This window comes from Pelobates fuscus, chromosome 2 (genome assembly GCF_036172605.1).
Source record: "Pelobates fuscus isolate aPelFus1 chromosome 2, aPelFus1.pri, whole genome shotgun sequence".
Classification (NCBI taxonomy): Eukaryota; Metazoa; Chordata; class Amphibia; order Anura; family Pelobatidae; genus Pelobates; species Pelobates fuscus.
This window is the reverse complement of record NC_086318.1, coordinates 350,617,598-350,643,362: the sequence shown is the minus strand read 5'-3', so window position 1 is coordinate 350,643,362 and position 25,765 is coordinate 350,617,598. Positions and strand designations below refer to the sequence as shown.

The window sequence follows — 25,765 nt, the reverse complement described above, 5'->3', positions numbered from 1 at the left end:
CTACGTTGCCTTTGGGACTGTATAGTAGCCCAGGAATAAAATTTACACCCATAATGGCATACAATTTGCAATAGTAGACAACCCAAGGTATTGCAAATGGGGTATATGTCCAGTCTTGTTCACAAACACTGGCCAAAGTTAGCGTTAGTATTTGTTTGTGTGTGAAAAATGCAAAAAACGCCAATTTTGGCCAGTGTTTGTGACTAAGTGGCTACTAAAATAGACTGGACATACCCCGTTTGCAATACCTTGGGTTATCTACTATTGCAAATGGTATGCCATCATAGGGGTAATTTTCATTCTTGGGCTACCATAGGGTCTCAAAGGCAACGTAACCAATCTGGCTAATTTTACTGTGAAAAAAATTAAACACAAGCCTTATATTTGACGCTGTAACTTTTAAAAACACCATAAAACCTGTACATGAGGGTTACTGTTGTACTCGAGAGACTTCGCTGAACACAAATATTTGTGTTTCAAAACAGTAAAAAGTATCGCAGCAATAATATCGTCTGTGTAAGTGCTATTTGTGCGTGAAAAATGCAAAAAACATCACTTTTACTGGCGATATCATTCTTGTAAAACATTTTACTGTTTTGAAACACTAATATTTGTGTTCAGCGAAGTCTTCCGACTAGAACAGTACCCCCCATGTACAGGTTTTATGGTGTCTTGGAAAGTTATAGGGTTAAATATAGTGCTAGCAAATTAAATTCCCTTTACTTTCGGCATGGGTTGTCAGGCAGGTCCCGCTAATTGTAATTAATTAAGATACCTAATTATGTATAAATATATGTGTAGAATTAATATATATATATATATATATATATATATATATATATATACGTATGTGAGTGTATATATATATATATATATATATAATTTTTTACAAATATTTTTATTTATATATAGGTGTATGTGTGTATATATATATATAGTGATATATACGTATATATTTATGTATATAGATATATATTATTTAGTTCTACGTGTATTTTGATATAAATATATATATTAATATCACAATACAGTTAGAACAAAATAACACACATCTATATATTTTTAATTATTTTTTTAATTTTATTTTTTAACGTATTTACATTTTTTTATATTATATATAAATATATAACAATAATTATATATATTTAATCAGTATCAGTCTATGTGTAATTTGATATTAATATATATATATATATATATAAATAGTAAAATACATCTAGACAGTGTGTGTGTGTGTGTGTGTGTGTGTGTGTGTATATATATATATATATATATATATATATATGATCTAAGTATATTATTATTTTTTTTACACTTATTTTAATTATTTTTTTTAATTTTATTTCCAGCCAGCAGGGGGACTAACTGTCATTACAGTTAGTCCCCCTGCTGGCAATGCCTCAGCCAGCTAACCCGGCCATGTGATTGTGAGGTCCTCGCAAGGACCTCACTCTCACATGGCCGGGGGGGGGCCCCCAGGAGGACGGACGTACCGCGGGGGGCTCCCTGGGAGTCCCCCCAGCCGCGATCGCCGGTGTGGGATCGCCGGCGACCAGGTAAGTTGAAAAAAACCGGAGGGCGTACTATTACTATTAGAGACACTTAAAATAGGGCGTAATAGTACGCCCTCCGGTCTTAAAGGGTTAAACAGGGGGAGAATTACACTGAGAATCCTACTATTTTCTGGACATATTTATTAAAGACGATTCACACTGCTTCATCTTGCCCAGTAAACTACTTACCTGTAGATACAGGAAGCAAATCAATATCTGTCTGTCAATATATTGCAAAAATCAGACTCACAACCATACCTCACACTGTGAATAAATTGATACAGTAATGATCAGTTACAGGAGAGGTAGAAACCAATAACACAAATAGATATTACTAGGCAAAGGAAAAAAAAAATCATATCATACAGATTAGTTAAAAAAAAATATCGTCATGAACCGTAGAATTGGTGCCAACTACTAAATTATAAGTAGGCAATGTAGGCCAACTACGTCAGTATCTACATTCAAAGATAAACAGATTGTAAATAGTACAGATTATGCCAAACACTGTTGTGCAATAATTAGGAGATATGTAATAGGCAGGATACTAATGGGAAGGTGGCACATGATTCATTGTGGCAATAGACACATAAGCAGGATAGTAGAAGTTATCCTTATGAGAACAAACAACCACATACCTACTCTGACCTTATCTTAAGATAGTAATGAAGTACTTATGGCAGAGCCTATGGTGATAATAAGATCATCCTGCATCTGGTTTTATCTGCAAAGATATCAACACCAGTCCAAGCATATAATCCACAATTACATCAATGCAATGTTAGGAGTGACCATCACTTACACAGATCTAGGTACAGAGACCATGTAAAACAAATCAGCCAAATGTTTGTCATCAACAAGCTACAATATTATATTATGCAGGATGATTCAACAGCTTAAAGCCACATATTGGTTGCAAATTCCAAAAATAAGGACACCTAGAAGAATCCCCATGAATATCAGAACAGAGGTCCGTAATGGAACTTCCTGTTCAGGGATTTCCTTTATTGTTTTGGTAGCAGGTGCATTTTACCTGAAATAGTAAACCTGGTAGAATGGTTTCGGGACAGGAAAGACCTTCCAAAGTCAATTAAAATACTTGCAATACCCAGCATCAAAGTTACATGGAGCATATGAGCCTAAAAGAATACATGTTATTGCAGAAAGGAAATTATAATGTTCCCCGTCACAACATGGGAATCTGTGTGGAATTCTGATCCTTACCCCCTTAAAAACCAAAAGCATGCCCCCTGACATATATTAAAGAGATTGCCAAACTCCAGGCCCCCAAGGGATGAAATAGCAAAATACCGAATATAACAAATAGCACATATTCTAACCTATAAAGATTATGCTTTAAGGAAATTTACTCCGTTCTAAAGAATATTTTAAACCAATTCCAGAGCACAAGACCAGGAGTAGTGAATTTTACAGAGTAGAAGCTTGCAGAAAATAAAATGATTACTAAAGTTATGACCAGCTGAAACAAAAAAACAATATCAACAGATTTTAAATCAGTTAAATTAGATTTGAGAAAGAAAAACATACCAGTGAAAAAAGTTAGGTAATTGCCTACTTATGGGAGCAATAAATAGCCCAAGTTGTGCTCCTGCAACCAGCAAGATCTACTAAGTTGTGCTCCTGCAACCAGCAATATCTACTAAGTTGTGCTCCTGCAACCAGCAAGATCAACTAAGCTGTGCTCCTGCAACCAGCAAGATCAACTAAGCTGTGCTCCTGCAACCAGCAAGATCAACTAAGCTGTGCTCCTGCAACCAGCAAGATCAACTAAGCTGTGCATCTGTAATCAGCATATATATTAAGGTTAAACACTGCCACAAAACTTAAAAAAACATTCCCTATCTTGATCAGAGAGAGATGATGATACCTGGCAATAAAAAAAGTTTTTTTTAGAATTATCTCCTGTGTAAATACATAGGCGTGCACACAGAAAAACATTAACTATGTTAAACATAAACATGCTCCATTTTGGAAATCAGGTCTCCGTCTCTCATGGGAGAGGCACACAGACAGGCTCAGTAACACCTGCAATCGACCTGAAATGGTTAATTGTGTTAATTGCTTATCCTGAAGCAACTGTGGGAGAAGAAATCTCAGGTCCGCGACCCGGACGGACTGACAGGAAGTGCACACTCAGTGAGGAGAAGAAGATTACAGGGAGGGAGGGGGGAGTGGAGAAGATTGGAGGGAGGGGGGAGAAGAAGAGAAGATTACAGGGAGGGAGGGGGGAGAAGAAGAGATTACAGGGACGGGGGAGAAGAAGAGGAGAACACAGGGAGGGGGGGAAGAAGTGGAGAACACAGGGGGGGGAAGAAGTGGAGAACACAGGGGGGGAAGAAGTGGAGAACACAGGGGGGGGAGAAGTGGAGAACACAGGGAGGGGGGAAGAAGAGGAGAACACAGGGAGGGGGAAAGAAGAGGAGAACACGGGGGGAGAAGAAGAGGAGAACGGGGGGGGTGAGGAGAACAGGGGGGGAGAACGGGGGAGAGGGAGAGACGACTAAAAGAGGGAGGGGATGGTGGAGAGACCACTAGGGGAGGGGGGTGAAAAGAGACCGCTAAGGGAGGGGGGGTGGAGGATAGACCACTAGGGGAGGGTGGGGCGAGAGGAGAGACCACTAATGGAAAGGGGGGGCAGAGGAGAGCAGAGACCACTAATGGAAAGTCGGGGAGAAAAGGAGACCATTAAGGGAGGTGGGGGAGAGGAGAGACCACTAAGGGGCAGGGGAGATCTCTAAGGGATGGAAGGGAGAGACACAGAGAAAACAATAACTATCCCTTACTGAGATAGTGAGAGATTTACTAAAGTGCCTGAATAAAAGCAGCTCAACACAAAAAGTGGAATACCTTAATCCACAATAAAGTGCAAAATATAAGAATAAAAAGGTATAAACAATATACCAGCAAGTGGAGCGCTATAATGAATATTAATATAAATAATGAGGGGGTATACTCACCCCTCCAACATAGTGATACAATGTGTCCAAATATACATACAAAGTAAAACAACAAAAAGAGAGAATATAGTGCAGATGGTTTACAAAAATAAAAAATGAATAATAGTAGAAATTGGTTGAAACCACTCACGTGGGTTGGAGCCTATAAGCTATTGGCTCCGTAAGTGACTCCTTTTTGCTCTTGAGGCAGCAACACACCCCTTTATCCCAAACGATGTTCTCCCGAAGATATGGAACAAGCAGAGAGAGAGAACCTCATAGGTGGTATTGTACAGATAGTGTATACAAAATAGTGAGATAGTAATTGTTATGCTCACCTTAGACAGAGCCTTGAATTCCTGGCTCTGAGGTTTGTTGGCAATATGCTAATTTATTGGGATAGCATTCCCCACATAGTGTTCCTGGAGGCTAGAACGGACTATATGGACTGATATAAAAAAAAAACGATTTATTGTAGAGATAAAAAATAATAAAAACAATATTAAGACTTCTCAAAAGCATATAAGCTAAAAGGTAGAAAGTCCAAGTATAAAAGTCCAAAACTCCAGCTAAACGCGTTTCACTCTTGTATGAGCTTCCTCAGTAGCTGTCTGGAAGCTCATACAAGAGTGAAACGCGTTTAGCTGGAGTTTTGGACTTTTATACTTGGACTTTCTACCTTTTAGCTTATATGCTTTTGAGAAGTCTTAATATTGTTTTTACTATTTTTTATCTCTACAATAAATCGTTATTTTTTTATATCAGTCCATATAGTCCTTTCTAGCCTCCAGGAACACTATGTGGGGAATGCTATCCCAATAAATTAGCATATTGTCAACAAACCTCAGAGCCAGGAATTCAAGGCTCTGTCTAAGGTGAGCATAACAATTACTATCTCACTATTTTGTATACACTATCTGTACAATACCACCTATGAGGTTCTCTCTCTCTCTCTGCTTGTTCCATATCTTCGGGAGAACATCGTTTGGGATAAAGGGGTGTGTTGCTGCCTCAAGAGCAAAAAGGAGTCACTTACGGAGCCAATAGCTTATAGGCTCCAACCCACGTGAGTGGTTTCAACCAATTGCTACTATTATTCATTTTTTATTTTTGTAAACCATCTGCACTATATTCTCTCTTTTTGTTGTTTTACTTTGTATGTACATTTGGACACATTGTATCACTATGTTGGAGGGGTGAGTATACCCCCTCATTATTTATATTAATATTCATTATAGCGCTCCACTTGCTGATGGAAGGGAGAGCTCTATAGGACAGGGGGCAGGACAGGGAGCTCTTTCACACTGCACACACACACACACACACAATGCATCCCTATACCCACAGAAACACAACATGCTTCCCTTACACACAGAGAAACACACAATGCATCCATTACACACACACACACACACACAATGCAACCCTTACACATAGAGACAATGCATCCTTTGCACATATACACAGAAACACACAATGCATCCCTTAAACACACATGCAAACTTACTTCTGCTTCTCTTACACACACACAGAAACACAATGCATCTCTTACACACACTCAGCGCACCCCTTACAGACACACACACTGCATCCCTTTCATACACAGAAACACACTTTGCATCCCTTATGCATACAAACGGCAAATCTTTATTTTACCTAGGGCGGCAAAAATCCTTACACCGGCCCTGACTGAAGCAATGTCTTCACACCAACTTACATATAGAGCATGTAGAGGACATATACTGAGGCTGAGTCTTCAGACCAACTCATACATAGACAATATAGTGCATACATATACTTTAGCTGTGTCCTCATGGTAATTCATACATAGACCATATAGTGCATACATATACTGAGGCTGTGTCCTCATAGTAACTCATACATAGAGCATATACTGGACACACATACACTGAGACTTCAGACCAATTCATACATAGAGCATATAGTGGAAACATACTAATGCTGTACCATAAACCAGTTCATGTACAGATACTGAGGCCCAGTGGTCTCATATGCAGTATATTTTCTTCCACTCTCTGAAAAAGCATGCGTATTTGCGATAATGCACAGATAACGGCAATCAATGCCACATGCCTTGATAGAAACCAGTGTCTGTGTGTACTTAGAGTTAGGTTTTAACCTGTCATATACATGTGTGTACTCCAATCAGTCATCCAGGAACGTTTTCTCTTATCTTGGATATTTCTCTGTCTTCAGGCTGTGGAATTCCAGCAGACTTTATACAGCCAGGACATCCATTATCAGCACTCTTTTGCTCAATGCCTGCTTGCATTATCAGCACGCTTTTGCATCCTTTCATGTATAAACTTACCTAAATGCTCACCACACAAACCTCTTATATGTGACCTATTTGTTAGAAGGAAGCCTAATGTAAGCAGCTGGGAGGGACTATAAGAACAGAGATCCAGGTGCCTATACTAGTTTTAATCTAAATTACTAATGCACTTACCTGAACCGTTGCAGGCCTGTGTTTCAGCGGCAAAATGGGGATTTGAACAACTGACAGCCTAAACTGTTTAAACTATAGGCTTCCATCTGTACCCCATATGCCATTCGTCATCACCAGTGGGAGAAGGTTTAAACCAAACCCAAGACAAGGTGGAATACATAGAAGAGGCATACCCAGGTAGGTCAGACCGCTGGTTGCTGAAGGTACCCAGGCCAGCGACTCAGGGATAAGAGGCTGAACCCTGGCATGCAGTGGACCATTTACATCCCTTTCAGGGAGAGGTTGGGTCCGACCCCCGGTCACTAAAGGGGGTACCCAGGCTAGCCACTTTTACAATAGTGCGTTGCTGGGTCTTCAGGGTTTAGAGGCTGAACCCTGGCAGAGCTACAAAAATATTGCCTGGTGAGCATATAAGAAAAATCTAGGCCTGCATAAGCAGACTCCTTCCAAACTGCTGTGAAGGACAGGAAAACAGACTGCCTGTTGGGGAGGGGATCAATCTATTTATACCTATTTCAGAGTTCTATTTCCTGTTCTTTCTGCTGTGAGGGGAGGAGCCAACCCATGAATAAATGCTGCCATGATTGATCAGGAAATATTATTACCTTGCGCACTGCTTTAGTTCATTGTTTACCGCCAAACAAAAGTTGTGATCGAAACCATTTAAATTAAAATTCTTTATATGATTTTCAAGTTCAACTGGTGTCCTTAAATCAAAGGCTGTTCCTTCAACTGGTGCCACCTGTCCTGTAAGAAAAGTGAAATGGTAACATGGCGTCAATACAGGAAGGGTAGTACACCACTCAAATATTTTCATCTCTATATATCATACTCAAGTACTTCAAATCACTCAGCTATTTTGCCCAATGTACACACATGCACACTCTCTGCAATGTCATATTTTCAAACCCAGAGACATATCATCAAATATCTCAAATTGCCCAAAGAGACCATGTTTTTTAGGGACTTTCTTTGAGACATGAGTGATACACAGGGTATTACCTAGATTTTTATTTTTTTAAAGTGTCTGCATGACATACTGAGGCTCAATTATGGAATGTAAAACCTTTAGAAGAATACTAATGTATTTATTTTGCATCAACTAATAAAGAAACCAATTTAAAATCATGAGATTGTTAAACAGTCTTAATTGGGTGATCTGGTGAAATTCTCTGTTAAGCTCAAGCTGTCAGGAACACCACTACTCCCAGACAGGCACATGACTTGCTTTAGTGGGTAAGGGTTAAAAATTCTTATTAGTGTGCACTAGACCCAAAATGATGATTAAAATTCCTCTTAACACCACCCTCACCTATTTGAGTATAAACGTTGCCACCACCCAGACAATTTATTACTTGAGCATCTTGGGTTATTTAAAAAACAAATCAGATTAAAAACTCATAAACCGGGGGCGTGCCTGACTGCTGAGCAAGCTGACTGCATGTTGGAGGGATCTACTCTGAAGTAATGTCCAATTGCAAGCTATTTCTGCTACTTTCTGTAGCTATTTCTCATTAAAAGAGTTAAGAAACCTCTCTGGTCTGGCCCTGAAATGACTCAACCATGGAGTTTTCCAATTTGCGTTTGCAGCCTGGAGCAGCCCATGGATGGGAGAGATGGACTGGTGGGGGTTATCCTGGTCCTTGACAGGGACTTTTCATATGACTGTGTCCTGCTATCCTGATTGTGCACTTACAACTCCTAATCCAATATGGTAAACGTCATGTGTCGTTCTGACTTCCAAGGTCAGACACCTCCTGCCCCCATATCACCCTAGTGACAGAGTATTTATAGGCCTTGGTCCTGCTCCAGCAACGGTGGGAGGAATCATGATGCTACGTCAGTGTTGCTATTGGAGCTGGTGAGCCTTTATCACCATACCTTTTTGATGGAGCTACTGCTTATACTAGAATTTTTTAAAGAAAATGTTTCTGCTTTTTCCAAGCCTGGGAATTGGCAAAACCTGTTTTTCCTTAAACCTGGCACAAGTTTGGATATTGGATGACTTTAATATCAGGCTATATCAGCTTTTTTATTTGTTGTTCTTAATGTCATATTTTCATGTGGCTCCTTGGTGGTTTTCTCCTCACCTCAGCAAAGCTGACAGCTGTTTTTTATTTATTTGAATCTGCTTATAGTCTGTTGTGAGCATAATTATATAAAAGAGAGAGTATGTAACTGCTGACAGTTGCATATTGATATATCTGTCTATGCATTGTTTGTGTAGCCACATATAAAAAAAAAAAAGAAATAAAATTATTTATTTTTTCAAATTAAAATCAAAAACCATATATAAGTAACTCTGGCAATGTGATTCGTATACAGTAAAGAGGCAGAACTTAATAAAGGAACATTTATTAAAAGAAAATCAACACAAGCGTTCTTGCACTCAATGTACAAGCGAAGTATCAGCATTTCTGTCGCAAAATAGTTTTTGGTAAGAAAAGGGCACATTCGATCAACACTTTTTTTTCATGTTTCATCAAGGATAATATCATGAATAAATGATTATATCACACACACGTGAATAAAAGTGAGTGACTATTTCTATATATACATTTGTAAGTGCTGTGTTGTTTCTCAACTTATCTGAACCCAGTAATAAAGATCACTGAACATCAGAACTAGGTACGGTCAGGTCCACACTCTGACTGTGGCTCTTTTACCACTCCCACGCCACATCTCTCCCTTCTTTCTACAATTCATCGGGTTAGAGGGCATCGGAGCCTCTGGCGCATGTTGACTCGATTGCTTCTCTCCCCATGATGTGTCTTTCTGAGGACCAGGCAAGTTAACACAGTATCTGGCAAGACACTGCAGCTCATAGTCTGGCACGGTTGATGCTTTGCGTCATTGCTGGGGGGATATGTGCTCATTCCACTTGGCACCCTGGCTTCTTAGGCATGTGCCTGCATCTGAGTGTATCTTAAAGGAGAAGGGTGGGGGACATGTTTGGGAAAGTGCCAGTGACGGAGGGGGGTATATACTCTCCTCCCTATAAATTCCCCCGGTCATCCATGCTCAGTTCTACTGTGCTTCCTCTCCTTGCTAAATGTGCCTCATTCTCCTGCTCTCATTATTGATTCCCTGTTATTAGACCTTCCTGCCTGAATTCCATCTACAAACCAGCTGCTTGAACTGACCCATTGCCTATGCCTCATTCTTATCAGTACTTCACCTTGCTTATTGTCACATTCTAAGATCTGTCTACACACAATCCTGACAGATACAGACCTGGAACTAGACAGTCGTATTAAATGCCTCTACCGGATTTTCTTTACACTCAACATAGTAAAATAGGCCTTCATTTACAACCGTTTTCCTGTGACCAACAACTAGGGGCTTATTCTTATAGCTCAACACAACCAAATATAACCCTTACCACACTGAAATCAATCATATGAGCTTTAATGGATAACCATTCCATGCTTCCACTACTCACATCAACCTAAATCATGCCCCCCGGTCAATACACCAATTCTGGACTCCTAGAAAAATCACAACATTGTAATCATGCGGGACCAAGGGATTTGGATCCCAAAGAGGAACAGTCTCTTCAAAAAACGAAAAGCTCTTTTCAGGGCTATAAAAAAAAAAAACTAAACTTTTACTAAAGTCGGTTTTAGGTACAGATTAGCCGACTTGCCTTCGATACAGTTTTCTATTTTTGCCACAAGCTGGTTATTAAGAAACTTATTAGCACACGCCACACTTGCTAACACTGAATTATGGTGGCTAGCAGACGTGGAACTCATGCAATAAGACACAAGCATGAGGAAGTGGGAGGAAGATTTCAGAATTTCCAGTACACATGCCTCATTTTGAGAAGAAGAAAAAAAGAGAGATGGGTGGATTTGCTGGTGTAGGATGTTTGCAAAGTGTTACTAGATGAGTGGCACCAGTAGGTGTGCCGGTATGTGAGACGACTGATCTGATATGGGAAATGAAAGAAAACCCACTCCATGGGTGCTCTCGTTTGCTGAGCCTAGCGAGGCACCTACACATTTCAAGAATAGACGGTTCTAGAGTTGACTTCTACGGTTTCAACACTAACCACTGGCATCACGGCAAGTGACAGGAGGGTGCTTATTGGGAGCATTACCCACCACATAATTGACCACCTTGTAGATATCATCTGGAAATGTTTTAGGATCCACTGAATACAAATGCCTAGATGGGACACAATCCACCTAGTATTTGTTAATGGGCTCTAGTGAATACGTATATTTTCTTCATCAACCATAAAAGAGAATACTTTAGATCAAGCTCCATCATGAGGAAATTATTATGTCTAGGAGTGGGGTAATTATAAGACTTGTTCACACATTCTACATATATAAATAGTAAAGGAGTTTAAGCATGCGTGGGATAGGCATAAGGCTATCCTAACTATAAGATAATGCCAGGGACTAATGAAAGTATTTAGAAAACTGGGCAGACTAGATGGGCCGAATGGTTCTTATCTGCCGTCACATTCTATGTTTCTATGTTTCTATAACATCCAAACACAATTCTTGGGAAAGATAAAGGCACCGATATTTTATATTCTACTGATTAATTGTTCTTATACTGATACGGCAAGTAAGTTGCAAGATGCAGGTTGCACTTCTTAGTAACACGATCAAAGCAAATAAAAAGTGTATAGCCATTGTTTGCTTCCCTCGGGTATTGCAGACACTCAACATCATTAGGGTTGCAAAATGCAAATAACGAATTTCTCGCTTTTCTGCTCTGTCAAATCTTTGAAGCTGCACAGAAAATCAAACATCCTGGTTGGCTGCTGACTTCACATGCTGTTCTCAGGACTTTTATTTTTCTTTTCTTTAATCAGTAGCTGTCAGTGTGCACTGAACAAATGGGATGCAATTTCAATAAGGCCAATTTATATGAAATACGCTAAATGAGCTCTAGTGGTTATGGTGCTTGGATGCTTAAAATGCCTTTTTAAGGTTAGAAATTCCAACTTTTATGAGTAATAACATCGGCATGAAAAAAAAATGCATATAATTTTTTTTTTTTTTTAAATAATTAACAGTTTACAGAAAAAACTTGGATCTCAAATATCACTGCCACTGCAGAGGTTCAGAAATGTTATAAAAATCTATTCAGCTTTCTGTATAACCAACATTGCACCTGTGATCAGAGAGTGCATACCGTTAATGTGGATAAGCCTATGCATTTTGATGTGAAATTGTATTGTATTGCAGTTATTTACCTCTTGAAAGATAATGACACCTGCAATTCTGGGTCACTAATAGGGTTTGCAAACTGGAAGACGGGAAGTCAATTAAAATAATGTGGTCAAGTTAGCTCTAGATGTAGAACCTCTTCAAAAGGAGGTTAGGCAGTAGAAACTGAAGCTAACTTACACCGATTAACAAATTAAACCCCGAATGTACAAACGCCTGCATGAATCAGTTACTTGAACGGAAAAAAAACAAACATTGTTATGTACAGTTGCTTCCTGCAAAGCGCACGGTAGGTTTGTGTCTGCAGATATCGCTAGAGAAATCTGCTACATGCTAGGCAATGCATCAATGACTTTGTGATTCATCATGTGTAATAGTTTGAAAGTAATATAAAAAGGAAATAGATGGCAATCATACTCCAGTATATAACCGCAGAGCCTAATTTATAACTGGCAGCAATTCAAAATGCACTTACCATGCATCTTTAGTATGATATAATGTATACATATTAAAAGAGTCCGTTGACTTTCCTATGTTCCAATGTGGCAGGTAGAATGTACAGATGTTTAGTTTAATTTATAAAACTTCTGTATCACCTACTTACTGGATGGTAAAGTGACAGAGCCAATAAGAACATTCAAATTCCACATTATTTTTGAAGCAAATTAGACCACTGGTTCCCAAACTTTTTAGGTTCAAGGCGTGCTTAATATTTCAGTATTTTTCCAAGACACCCCAAGTCAAAATGTCTAGGTTGTATATCTGTACAGCGCTGCAGCATTTACTGGCGCTATAGTGTAATGTACAGTGTTGGTGTTTGAAGGGGTGCTTGTATACATTTGTGTTTTAATACAGGGGTTTGTTTGTTTGTAATGTTTGCGTTTGATTGCAGGGGTGTGTCTGAATATAATGTTCACTTTTAAATATGGAAGTATTTGTGTTTCATTGAAGGGGTGTGTTTTTTTTTTTTTTTAGTTTGAATGCAGGGGTGTGTATGTATGTAATATTTGTGTTAGATTGCAGGAGTGTGCTTGTATGTTGTGCGGGTGTTTGACTGATTGGATGTATGCACATACACTACCACATACATACATACATACTTACACAGATATTCATGCACATTAACACACAGATGCATATAAATACACTGACACATACACACAAATCCATATAGACACCGACACACACACACACACAGATACATATCGACATATACACACATGCACCCTCACACACACAAACATTAATACATGCCCACACCACGACACAGATACACACCCTGACATAAACACACACACCCTGACAAAAATACACAGCTGTGTGCGCACACACAGACACACAAGCACTCACACACACACACACACACTAATACACACACTCACACTCTGTCACGGCGCAGGGGGTCTGTATCGACGCAAATTAACTTACCTGAGTGCCACCTGATCCTCCAAGAAGACGGGTCCCGGCTGGTGCGGCGTTCTAAGGGATGCCGGTCACTGCGGTCCGGTTCTTCCTGATAAAGGGCACACTGCCCACATTAAAGAGGGCGCCGGCGTGCGTGTGATGTCACATTATCGACGCACACGTACGTTTTGGGGTCAAAGGACATGTACTAATCAATCACAGCACTTAGAGGCATATTTAAACCCTGTAATGCCTTTTCTCAGTGCCCTGTCGTGGTTTCCACTTGTTGGTTGTCAGAGAGCGCGTTCTTGGTATATTTTTCTGGTTATTGACTTTAGCTATTGTTTTTGACTTTCCCTTCTTCTGGTATCCTGACCCTTGTCTAGTAATTCATATTGTCTTATTCTAATTCCCCGACCGGTGCTTGTTCTTTGACCATTCTCTTTTTACGCTAAGTCCGGCCATTCCAAGGTCCGGTATACGTTGTTTGTGTTAATATAGTTCTGCGTGTTGGGTCACACAGTAATTGTGATACACTCATACACACACACACACACACACGTTTTTTTAATATATATATATATATATCTCCAGCCACCCTTCTGTTAGCTTACCTTGTGTTTCCAGGACGGTGGCTTGGAGTCCTGGTCCTGCTGCTGGGAGGAGTGAAGAGATCTGGAGCTCTTCGTGCTCCTCTCCCCTCACGCTGCGGCTGCCTCCTCCCGTGCTGTCTCCCTGCAGGATATTGGGAGGAAGTGACAGGCTGTCACTTCCTCCCAGCCGGCCGACATTACAGGGTCCCAGTTGCGGTCTTAAAGGACCGCGGCACTCGGCTGGGTCCCTGTTGAGCAGAAACATTCCGCGGCACGCCTGTGTGAACATCGCAGCGCCCCAGGGCGCCGCGGCACACAGTTTGGGAACCGCTGAGTTAGACTATAATGAGATGTATTGGCTATCACACATGAAGAAATTAGTTTTTATTTTTAAACATTTAAAGGGACCCTCCGTATAGCCAAGTTGTGAATTAAAAGCAGCACACTCAGGGCTGTTAGGACTGAACTGTGTGAATATATTTGATAAGGACGTTGTTCTGCCGTGAGTGCCTAGTGTCACTTTATTATTGCATTCACGGAATATTAATGGAGACCTAGATTAACATTTCCTATGTGAATCAATAAATTGTGTACATTACCCCTAAAACTGCCATTGCTATCTGCAATCAGCTTCACAGCAGGCACTAGCTCACGTAGTACACTTTTACTTCCTGTACATGTACACCCTATATGTTGTATATGTACATAGATAAAAGATGGGCAACATTATAGACATGTGCCTATCGCCAGGTTTGAAAGAATTACATGGCACAGCCTAATAATAACCTGGTACACACATTTAAATATTACTCTGCATGTTTAAACTTATTTATTATTTCATGTAAAATAAAGTGACAAAGAAAATCCATTCATAATTTAGAGATAATCCTACCATATACACCTCAAATTGGTTAATTAGTTAATTTCTTATTAACAAAGTAAAAGTGCACTTACCTGTGGGTATCATAGTGTCATCTACAGGCAAATAATGGTCAGCATCAATAGTAACCCGATGGTCATATATTACACCAGAGCCCTATGTAACGTAGAACAATACACAAATGAATAAATGCTGCCCTTCACATCTCAGTAATGTTTTCATGCTGCCTAACCAAAGAGGATGTTGGAAAAAATGTTTTACAAAATAGTAAAAGAGGTACTTTTCCATCAAACCCTGACCTATGCAGTTTGCGGTACGGTCATCAGAGTGGAGGGTACTTCTCCTAACGGAATTCAGCTGTGGTGGTTGTAGACGAGTACTAGAACCCCACAATGCTTAGTAAGCCTCTTCTATACGATGGAATACTGATGAAGGAGTGCTTGGGGTGGGGAGGGTATCAGAAAAAGGTCAACAGCAATAAATATGTATTTTCTCTTACATTATTTCTTAATGATAGATACAATACCATGTGTGAGAATGGTTGCAATCTCCATAATAAAACTCCTCCATCAATTAGATTTTGCAAGTGCTACATTAAAAAAAGCAACATTTACACATCAAAAATTGTGGAATTATTTTGAAATAGGAGCTTACTTTATGTGTGATTCCACATTTGTGGCTTCTCTGGAAGTGACAGTTCTTCATTCGTTCACCTGACTAAATGCTACTGAAGCTCTAACAGGAGAAAATAATGGAGTGGAGGTAAGTAATAAACCCGCTTTGTTCCATTGCACTTCTGTGTTCTTAGAGATTTCTCGACTCCCACACTTGATGCACCCACAGGGAAATCCTGGACAAGCTCATGTACGCTTGGGCATTCTTTCAGTAACTAGCGCTATATGTTACATGCGCAAGGTACTGCCCGGATTATTTTATTTAAATGCCATGAGTAGCAGGATATTTAAATAATAATTTTTAAAAAATGAAAGGACCACGATAGGCACCAAGACCACTTCAGCTTAATGACGGTCAAAGGAGGAGGAGAGTCCACAGCGCAGAGGGAGCCCGGCGCTGGAGAAAGGTGAGTGTTTAACCCCCTTCCTCCCCCTTCAGCCCGGTGGGAGTGGGACCCTGAGGGTGGGGGGGGGGGACCCATTAACACTATAGTGCCAGGAAAACAAGTTTGTTTTCCTGGCACTATATTGGTCCTTAAACTATTGATAATTCAATAAATAGCAATAACATATAGGTAACTTTTTGTGAAAGAATCTCACAAGTGGCATTTCTGCATTAAAATGTTTCTTTTTAAGAAACCACACTGAGATGTTGGTGATGCAGTCCAAACATAAATTAACCGTTAGGACCAAACCACTAGCTTTGACAATTTTGGACACTTTACATGAACAATATTCTACAATTAAGGCTTCAAATAACCAATCATTTGTTGAGATGACACCCTAGAATTTTAAAAAAGCTAAACTGAGAATAGGTTACTAAAGCCTAGGGTAACGTGTGATTTCAGACAATGGCTATCACATATGGAATTGATGGTGCTTTAAGTGGAATTCTTAGTAAATATATCAGTAAAAATAAGTGTCAAGCAAATGATATCAGTGTCACAAATCAAACTGTAGTAAAAGAAAGTTACTATTCAACATGCACTAGTTTTTCAGCATGTCCAAAGAAAAGGGGTTTTTATTTTATTAAATTTTTTTTATTTCAAGTGCATTTCAATTTAAGGCATTTCACTGCTTTGTGATTAATCCTTAAATTTGTGCAGCAACCAATTCACAATATTCATACTACACCAATGTGTTCACCGCAAGACATTAGGCAGAACTTGTCCCTCTTTCATTATCCAAATGCAGTTCTGTCACATTATTCCCCCTTAGGCATATCCCAAACAATGATGCTCCATTGTTTTGGTTTGTTTTCATTAAACAAAGTTTATTTTTAAACGTTTTACTTAAGAAACTATTTTTCGTTAGTACAACTTCAGGTTGACACAGTTGACCAAGGGTGATGCTTTAGCCAAGCTTCACAGCCTTTGTGATTTGAGAGCAGTGCATAATTAGCACTCTGTGTTGACTCTCGTGAGACTCAACACAGGTCCATTGGAAGCCTTGGGCCACAAGCATGCTCAAAGAAGGCTTAAAAAAAATTGACCTCCCTGCTGCCACCATCTTAGGAACACAAAGATAACGGCGCTGGGGAGATGGAGAAAACAAATTTGTGACAGAGCCGATTTAATGGATTTTAGCTAATTCCAGTTTAAACCATAATGTTACGTGATCTTTGTTTTTGCATTAAATAGATCAAACCATAGAGTAAGAAGTATTTTCTTAAGAAGTTTGTTTGTGGAGACTGCGGGTAGATCTTCAATTGATTACATATGGACAATATGAAGATTAAATACTGTACATTATGAGAAAGAGAAAGTTCACGCAGTTAGTAATTTTTATTTTACAGTAAAGATGATTTTCATTAATAAAAATGTAAAAAAAAAAAAAAGTAAATCAATTTACATCCACTGGTTGAGTTAAGCCATTATTGGTAATCATGCTTTTGGAGACACAACTTTCCTTCAATTCATAAATTTGAAATATTCAAAAACCTTACTTAACAACCACACTAGTAATAAGGGGACTTTCTGTCTTTGAAGTAGTATGAAATTTAGCATAAAAAGAATAAAAAGCTTTATTGCTCTGACTACTTTTAAAACCACTCGAGTCTGAGCGGTAATGCGGGGGAAGGAAGGTATGACTGAAGGCAAGTGTGGTTTGCAAGTCTCTCAGATTCTTATAGAATGCAATAGCTGATGTTGTGGGAAACCATATTAACAAAAAATTTACTTTTCTCATCCAGAATATTCCCGTATAGCTTTGATAGGAAAACATATTAAAAACTTAAAAAGAGCTTATTGCAATGTTCCAACGCCCAATCACATAACTATACACCTGTATGGGAACATAAGGTTAATTTACTCTATGACCCTCCTCTATGAAGGAGAATCGAGCCCAAGACTAAATTTTAATTAACTTCTAGTGCTTAAGACATAAACTTTGCAATCAATAAAAGTCAGCTGCTTTATGACCTTGAAATCGTTACCCCAAGCACCCTGACCACTTCACTGATTTGAGGTGGTCATGGTGCCTGGAGGATTTGTGGCATTTTTCTATATGAGAAAGAAAAAAAAAAAAAAGAGTTCTGGGTTGGCTAATGTGAATACTGTGCAAATTTGGTGTCTGACACCAGCACGCACAGCCAATGGCAGCACTAATCTCCTTCACCATATCACGTGCCACCTATATCATCCCCTCAACCACTCTCCCTGACCTCCAACTGGTGAGGAGGAGAACGTCAAACATGGAGGACAGGGCTGCAGGGAGAACATGGACTCAGTGCTGGATCAAGGTGAGTTTTAGCATTATTTCTAAAATGTGTTTGTTTTTTTTGTTTTGGTTTTAAATCGAGAAGTGGGAGGGAGGGGGGGACAGCAAGGGTTACTCTAACCAAAACTAGTGTTATATGAAAACACTTGTTTTTGGTTGGAGAAACCCTTTAAACCAAATCAACTTTGCAGCGCAAGCCAATCAACATTGTGACAGTATTTACAGGATGCACAAACCATGATTCTAAGTACGGTTTACATTTATACAATATATGTAAAACAAGTCTAGTTAAAAATATAAAAATAAATAAAAACATCTAGGTATCGATTTCTGAAGAATTTTATCATGGCAGGTTAACTTTTAACATAAGCTTAGTATGTTTGTTCCATGAAATAAAATAAAATATTTAAAGTCAGCATCCATTTAAATCACTGTGAGGCATATTTTACCATTTCAATAATATTAAAAGCCATTACATTACGGGGGGCTGAGCAAAGCTACTGAACTAAATGGCCGCATGCCGACAGAGCTCCGTACGAAATAGCCACTTTTGCCCCTCTTACAAAGCCCAAACCCCACATACCAGATACCAAACGATCTCCAGGCTGCTGTCGGCAAGATGGGTCGAAAGATAAAAAAGCCCAAACCCAACAAGCCACGGCAGAGCATGAACATCAGCGACCTCTGGAGACAAGCACACAGCGTCATGGGCCCAAACATGGCCGCCTTTGCAGATAACCGCACCGACATCTCAGACGATTTTACACCAAGAATAGGGATGGAACCCCCACCCACCTCACAGTTCCCTCTCCCGACTCTCCGAGAGTCAGACTCACCTCCAGTTACCACGGCGATCATGAAAGAACTGCTGGCTGGGGTACATCTTGCCATACAGGCTGACATGGCCCAAATCTGCAAAGACCTACAGGGCCTGACAGGCTGCATGAGCGCCTTGGAGCAAGACTCACCAAAACGCACAGCATACAAAGCACCTGCAGCAGACGACCTGCAGCAGCAGAATATTAAATATGATCAGCGGTTTGCAGCGTTAGAAGAAACCTGAATATTAAGATCAGGGGGACCACTGAGGAGATAGTAGAGGCTGAAATACCGCACATTGTAAGGCAACTCCTGATATCCCTCCTATCCCCCAAGCACACAGAAGAGGTGACCCCGGAGGGGATGTTCTGTCTACCGAGACATGCCAAGGCTCCGAGCACGTCACCAAGAGATATTCTAGTGTGCTTCCTAAGTAACAGGGATAAAACAGCTGTGATGAACGCAACATGAAATCACTCACCTTATCTATTCGAGAACATGTCGCTATCGTTCTATGCAGATCTGTCTGGGTCCACACTGGCTTGGTGACACTCTATCCAGCCCTTCACATCTCTCCTCCGCTCGCATAACGTTAACTACAGGTAAAAGGGGCCTCACACGTAATGTTGCTGGTACATCATGGCAACTCCTCGTTTACCATCCATGACATGCAGGGCGCAAGAGATCTTGTACCCATCCTGGGTCTACAGCAGGACTCTAACTCCGACGGGACCACGCACCACCCTGTATCTGGGACCCCGCAACAGATTCCCCATTTTGGTGTATATTTTGTTACTTTTGTTGTTTATTCATCAGCTATACACATGCCGGGCCCAACTCCTCCCCCCCTCCCAGGGTGAAGTGGTACTTTTTTACAATTTACGTTCACAGTCTAATTGCCTCAACTACGCCGAAAAGTAGCCCAGTGGACTAAGGTCATCTGACTACAATTTTTTTTCTATTACTAGTGCCCCCAACCTCCCAGCCTATAGCTCACCTGATATATTTGACACATCTCCCAAAATTCTCTAAACCCAGGCGGGAGGGATCCCAGACCAACCTTTAGCACCCTCATAACACTAAAATAAAAACTCCATTTATGGCTTAAGTGTGTCAGTTGACCTGTTTGTCATGTAACACCAATTGTTTATACACATGATGTTGTCATGAAATGTTTTACATCAGAACTAAGGGCCCAGGGAGAGTGCGCAGTTTAGCGGACAGGGGCACATGTATGAGTGTGGGATGGATGATGCGAGATTGGCTATATGCTACATGTGGGAGTGTGAGATGTGAGGAAGTGGGTGGTGACAGATCAGACTGACCCCAGTGCCACTTAGGAGCCGGGCCAGCAACAAGTTTCCCGCCCACCCTCCCTTTGCTGCTTTGGGCCCGGTGGGTTGTCACAGCGAGGCGGGGGTGTGTCCTTGCCAAATAAGGGATGGTTTGGTAGATTAGATGAAAATGGGGGATAATGGCCGGGTCTCATTCTCCCCCTGTCTCTTATGGTGAACCTGGAGGAGGTACCAGGTTGGACGTGTCCCCACTGGGTTGTAAGTTGACCAGTGGGGAGCATTATGGTTGGGCCCCACTGAGTTGGTGGGGAGCCCTGAAAAGGAAGATGTTTTTATTATGCCGAGGGGGGGGAGGTGAGAGCCTTGGGGAAGTTAAATTGTCAAGGACGGTTTCTTTGGTTACTGTATGACTATATGCAAATTGTTTATGTTAATTTATGATATTTATTATTTCGTTATATGTTAAAGGAGTTATACAGTATTTGGTTGTGTTAATAAATGCTGTGGCCTGTTTTCTCCAAGAAGTTGTCTGTCGTTATTTGAAGGGGTAAGTTATGATTTTATGGGGGATGAAGGGAATGCTATCCAATGCCCACTACGTACATACATGTCCTGAGACAAAAATAAAGAATTTAAAGAAATAAATAAACTTAAAAGCTATTACATTACTTTAAACTAGCAAAGTCAGAATATCAAGCAGTTCTTACCTGTCCTGCTAAGTTGAAGTAGGAGTGATTGGTCAGATTGATGGGAGTGGCCTTGCTGCTGTGAGCTTTGTAATTAATTGTTAATTTACAGCCATGGACCACATACGTCACCCAGACTTTTAATTCTCCAGGGTATCCCTCTTCACCATCTGCACTAGTATAAGAGAAACGCACACCATTCTGAATCACCTCAGGAATCCAGAGCACCTGAAATTTAATATTTGATATATGTAATTTTCCCCCAAACAAATGCATAAGCAAACATGTAGCAATTCTTGTTATTCCATCCTACATCATGAAAACAGTCAATGCATAAAGTCCTCCTCAATAATTAAATATATCAATAATAGGTATGACCGACAGCAAGATCCCCTCCCACACCCCCAATTCTTCTATACTAAGTGGCCAACTTTATTAGCAACACTAATCTAGAATGGGTAAAACTCACGTGTGCCTCGAGCAGTACAAGCAGAAGCCATATGATACTAAGCTCTATGGATTTATGCCAAATTCTGGCCCTTAGAGTAAAATGAAAGAGCTCCAGGCACTCCTTGGTTCAAGACAGGCCCTTTATTGGAACCACAGCTGCAACGTTTCAACACGAGGGTCTTTGTCAAGCTAGATACCATCTAGAGAGTAGTAAAAGTCAGCACCGAGAGAGGCCTCAGACACCGATACTGGGCAAATCTGCTAATCTAAGTGGTGTTTTTTTATTTTTTATTTATAACTTTACAGGAAGTGGTGTCTTTTAAATGGAGCCCAGCTGGGCTGATAGCTACTCAAGGGTTATCCCTATTACACTACCTACACCTGACCATTTGGAGGAGATGCTGGAGATGTCAAAAAGTAAGTTCTCGGTTCCTGCACAGACCCGCTAAGGGGAAGGGCTTGAGCACTTTGTGCAGCTAGGTCAATGAAAACAAGGTGTCAGCTCCTATATTGGCAGGGGCTGGTGTAGTGTCCTTTTTTGTACCACCTGCAGTGCAACCTTTGGTGATTTTCGGGAGGCGGTTGTACCCCTACCTAGTTTGAGCATTGGATAATTGTACTCAATAACGACACTCCTGTTTCAGGACCCAACACCGTGCCTAACAAATAGCACCCTGTCTTTTTTGTGTTGTAATTTTTGAAGTGATTTTTTTTTTGTTTCCATTATTTTTTTGTTTCTGGACTATATTTCCCATGATGCTCAGCTAGCTTTTAGACTCTAAAAGCTAGCTGAGCTTCATGGGAAATGTACTCCAGAAACAATTTATGGTGTCAAGGTTAGCCATCACTGTCCTAAATCCTGTCAGTGTGTGTGGGGGAGGTGACAAAACAAAACACAAAACTGTCTTAATCAAACATAAAAAGAATGACCAAAAGGACACTGTGACTGTTTTGTAAAATCTGAAATCTATAGCTGATACTGGAGAAACTGACGGAAGCCAAGCACAGAGAGATGGACACAGGTTTCTTCAGGAAGGAAGAGATTCTTTATTCGGTTCACCGATCGGGACTCAGAGGGACTAATGTCACCAAAATACAACAAGATCTGAGCTCCGGACAATAGTGTAGGCTCCTTATATAGGCATGTAACTCCTCCCATAATAAGCTCCACCCACACATTCTCTTACCCAATCAATCGAACAAGAACTAACTTCCTGTTTGACCGCATGGCTTGCCCAGCACAATGGAGGAGGGGAATACTACATCCGGTATGCTCGCACATGCTCCGTACACTACTGATCGTATCTTTGCCACGTGCAACCAACCGACCGATACACCAGTATATGCACGTACACATGCCACGTGGTAATCTCGGCCTACTAAATTTATTTTTACCGAGATTCCACCGCATAGCCACACACATTCCACACAAAAAAAAACAAAAAAAAATACTTAAATTAACCTTTTTTTTTCTCCAGTACTTTATAACAAAATGTAAAAGGCATTAAATGTACATGGGTAGGTGTGACTAGGACTGCAAATACAGTAATATAACTCTTTGTTGGTAGAGAGTTGAGCAGTTAAACAAGAGGCAAATGGTCTATACACCAAAATTGCTTCATTAAGTTGTTTTAATACTTAGAATATCACTTTAAATGGGTCCACGTCTTTATGTCATTCATTTGATTCAACAGGGTTGACATTAATCATTTCCTGTTTTAGAAACCATGGCTGAAATGAGATGTTTCCATATTGAAGAAAGATTGCACCCACACCCCACGTAGGAGGGAATTACTTCTATTTACCTTATCAAACCCTTTGAGTCCGCCATGGATGCTGTTTGGCCGATTATTGATGGCTAGCTGATAATCTTTTCCATCCACTGAAAACTTGCCATTGGCAATACGGTTTGCCACACGTCCAACCACTGCTCCAAAATAGGGGTGTTTGTTCAAATAACCTGGTAACAAAGTTTTTAGAACAACTTAATAAACTTAAAGTGGACACGATCCTACTATGGTAGACATGTGCTAAGTACCCATTACTTGTGTTTAAAATTGGAAAGTTATTTCCTGCAGAGAATTGGCAGATGTGAATTTTGTAAGTTTGTCTCCTGCTTTCTAGGGATTGACTTTATTGGTTTCCTTTGTGTGTAGAGCCTCCATATGCCTTTGTATTATTATTTTATAATTTATACAGCGCCAGCAAATTCCATAGCGCTGTACAATGGGATTCTTTCAAAGTATATACCCTACTGGCATGTACTGGTATTTATTGCCTCTCTGTGCTGTAATGGGCGAGTATGGGGTCACTGCACTCAAGTACCCAACCTACCAATTCTCAGATAGCAACCAATCTTGGATTTCTAACAAATTTGGACTATTACATGACCAATACAGACCATATAAAAACCTAGACTGTAATTCTGCTAGTCAGAACCACATAAAAAAAAAACAAAAAAAAAACTCAGGTCTGCCTAACTTACCTAAAGCTGAGCTTGTATACACACTCTATTCAGTAGCAACGGCCCATGATGTGGAGGCTTAGAGGATGTGTAATCCGCAATACTACTCCTGGGGACCACACATTTTCTCAAACTACATAAACTCAGGTACTGGTGAATATTCCACCAAATCTCACTCATACAGGGTTATTCAAGGTTAAAAGTGAATTTCAAATTTAAGGTCAAAATAGCCGAACTGTGAAAAATCTCTAAGTCAGCTACTCTGGCCTTAAATCTGAAATTCTCTTGGAATTCAGTTTGAATTCTCACTTTAGTGAAAAAGGCGTATTCAGACAGAATCTCTGTCCTGGTTGTCTTACATATCACAGTGCATATTTTGGATTTAGATAAAACATGTCTATCAGTGTCCATGCCATTCTTTTCTGTCTATTCACCTTTATTAAAGAGACACTTCAAGTACCATAACCACTATAGTAACAATGCCGAGTTTGTGTTCCGAACAGCACAACTCATGCAATCAAATGAAGCCGATTTCTATAGTATGAGATTGTTATAAAAGAAATGGACAGGAATAAGAATGTTATTTTGATGTTGAATTCCTTTCATAATCACTACAGCGAGCTGCAGTGATAATTGGTGCTTGCATTATCGTTTTAACTCTGTATCCTCTAAGCCTACACATTCAGCCCCTGGGTATATTCTTTACTTGGTTTCCAAAATCTCTCTCTGCCATGTCTAATTTATTCTCAGAAATTGTGATTTTTCTTTCTCCCTCAGTCTCTTTAGTACACTAGCATTCATTTTCATAGTTTTGCCTCTCTCTCATGGTCACTTAGTATTTCCTGCCACAGTCTGATGTTTTTTTTTGTTTTTTTTATAAAAATAGAATGTCATGACCAATACTACGTCACAAGCTAGCCAACCACTATGGCTCAACATTCATATATAAATATGTACACACACGCATTAGCGAATTGTGGATATGTAGTGTATTATTTTTAAACACGTTTAGAAGATATATTTACAGTAACGGTCTGTAGGATTTATATATTGTAAAACAAAGCAGCGTATCTGTTATGTACACTTTAGTGAAAGACTGAATGCTTTGACTTATATTTTACACTCTGAACAACATATTATGGTGATTATTCTATATCCGAACAGACTACCCAACCATTATTAAAGGGACACTATAGTCACCAGAACAACTACAGCTTATTGAATTTGTTCTGGTGAGTAGAATCATTACCTTCAGGCTTTTTGCTGTAAAGACTGTCTTTTCAGAGAAAATGCAGTGTTTACATTACAGTCTAGTGATAACTCCACTGGCCACTCCTTAGATGGCTGTTAGAGATCCTTCCTGGGTCATGGCTGCCTAAAATGCATCCAAACATTCAGTATCTCCTCCCTCTGCATGCAGACACTGAACTTTCCTCATAGAGATTAATTGATTCAATTCATATCTATGAGGAGATGCTGATTGGCCAGGGCTGTGTTTGAATTGAATCATGCTGGCTTTGCCCCTGATCTGCCTCTTTGTCAGTCTCAGCCAATACTATGGAGAAGCACTGTGATTGAATCAGGCTACCACTTCTGATGATGTCAGCAGACTG

General features: G+C 40.0%; 1 protein-coding gene across 1 annotated transcript in view; it reads right to left on the bottom strand.

Annotated features, from left to right (window-relative positions):
* The window catches only part of GALM (galactose mutarotase), a 41,604-nt gene that overhangs the window by 11,412 nt on the left and 4,427 nt on the right, over positions 1-25,765 (bottom strand). The window contains exons 3-6 of the mRNA XM_063443621.1: positions 23,494-23,648; positions 21,260-21,466; positions 15,121-15,202; positions 7,586-7,727 (exon numbers count right to left, since the gene is read on the bottom strand). Coding sequence (XP_063299691.1) covers positions 7,586-7,727; positions 15,121-15,202; positions 21,260-21,466; positions 23,494-23,648 — 586 coding nt within the window. The remainder of the gene's footprint in view (positions 1-7,585; positions 7,728-15,120; positions 15,203-21,259; positions 21,467-23,493; positions 23,649-25,765) is intronic.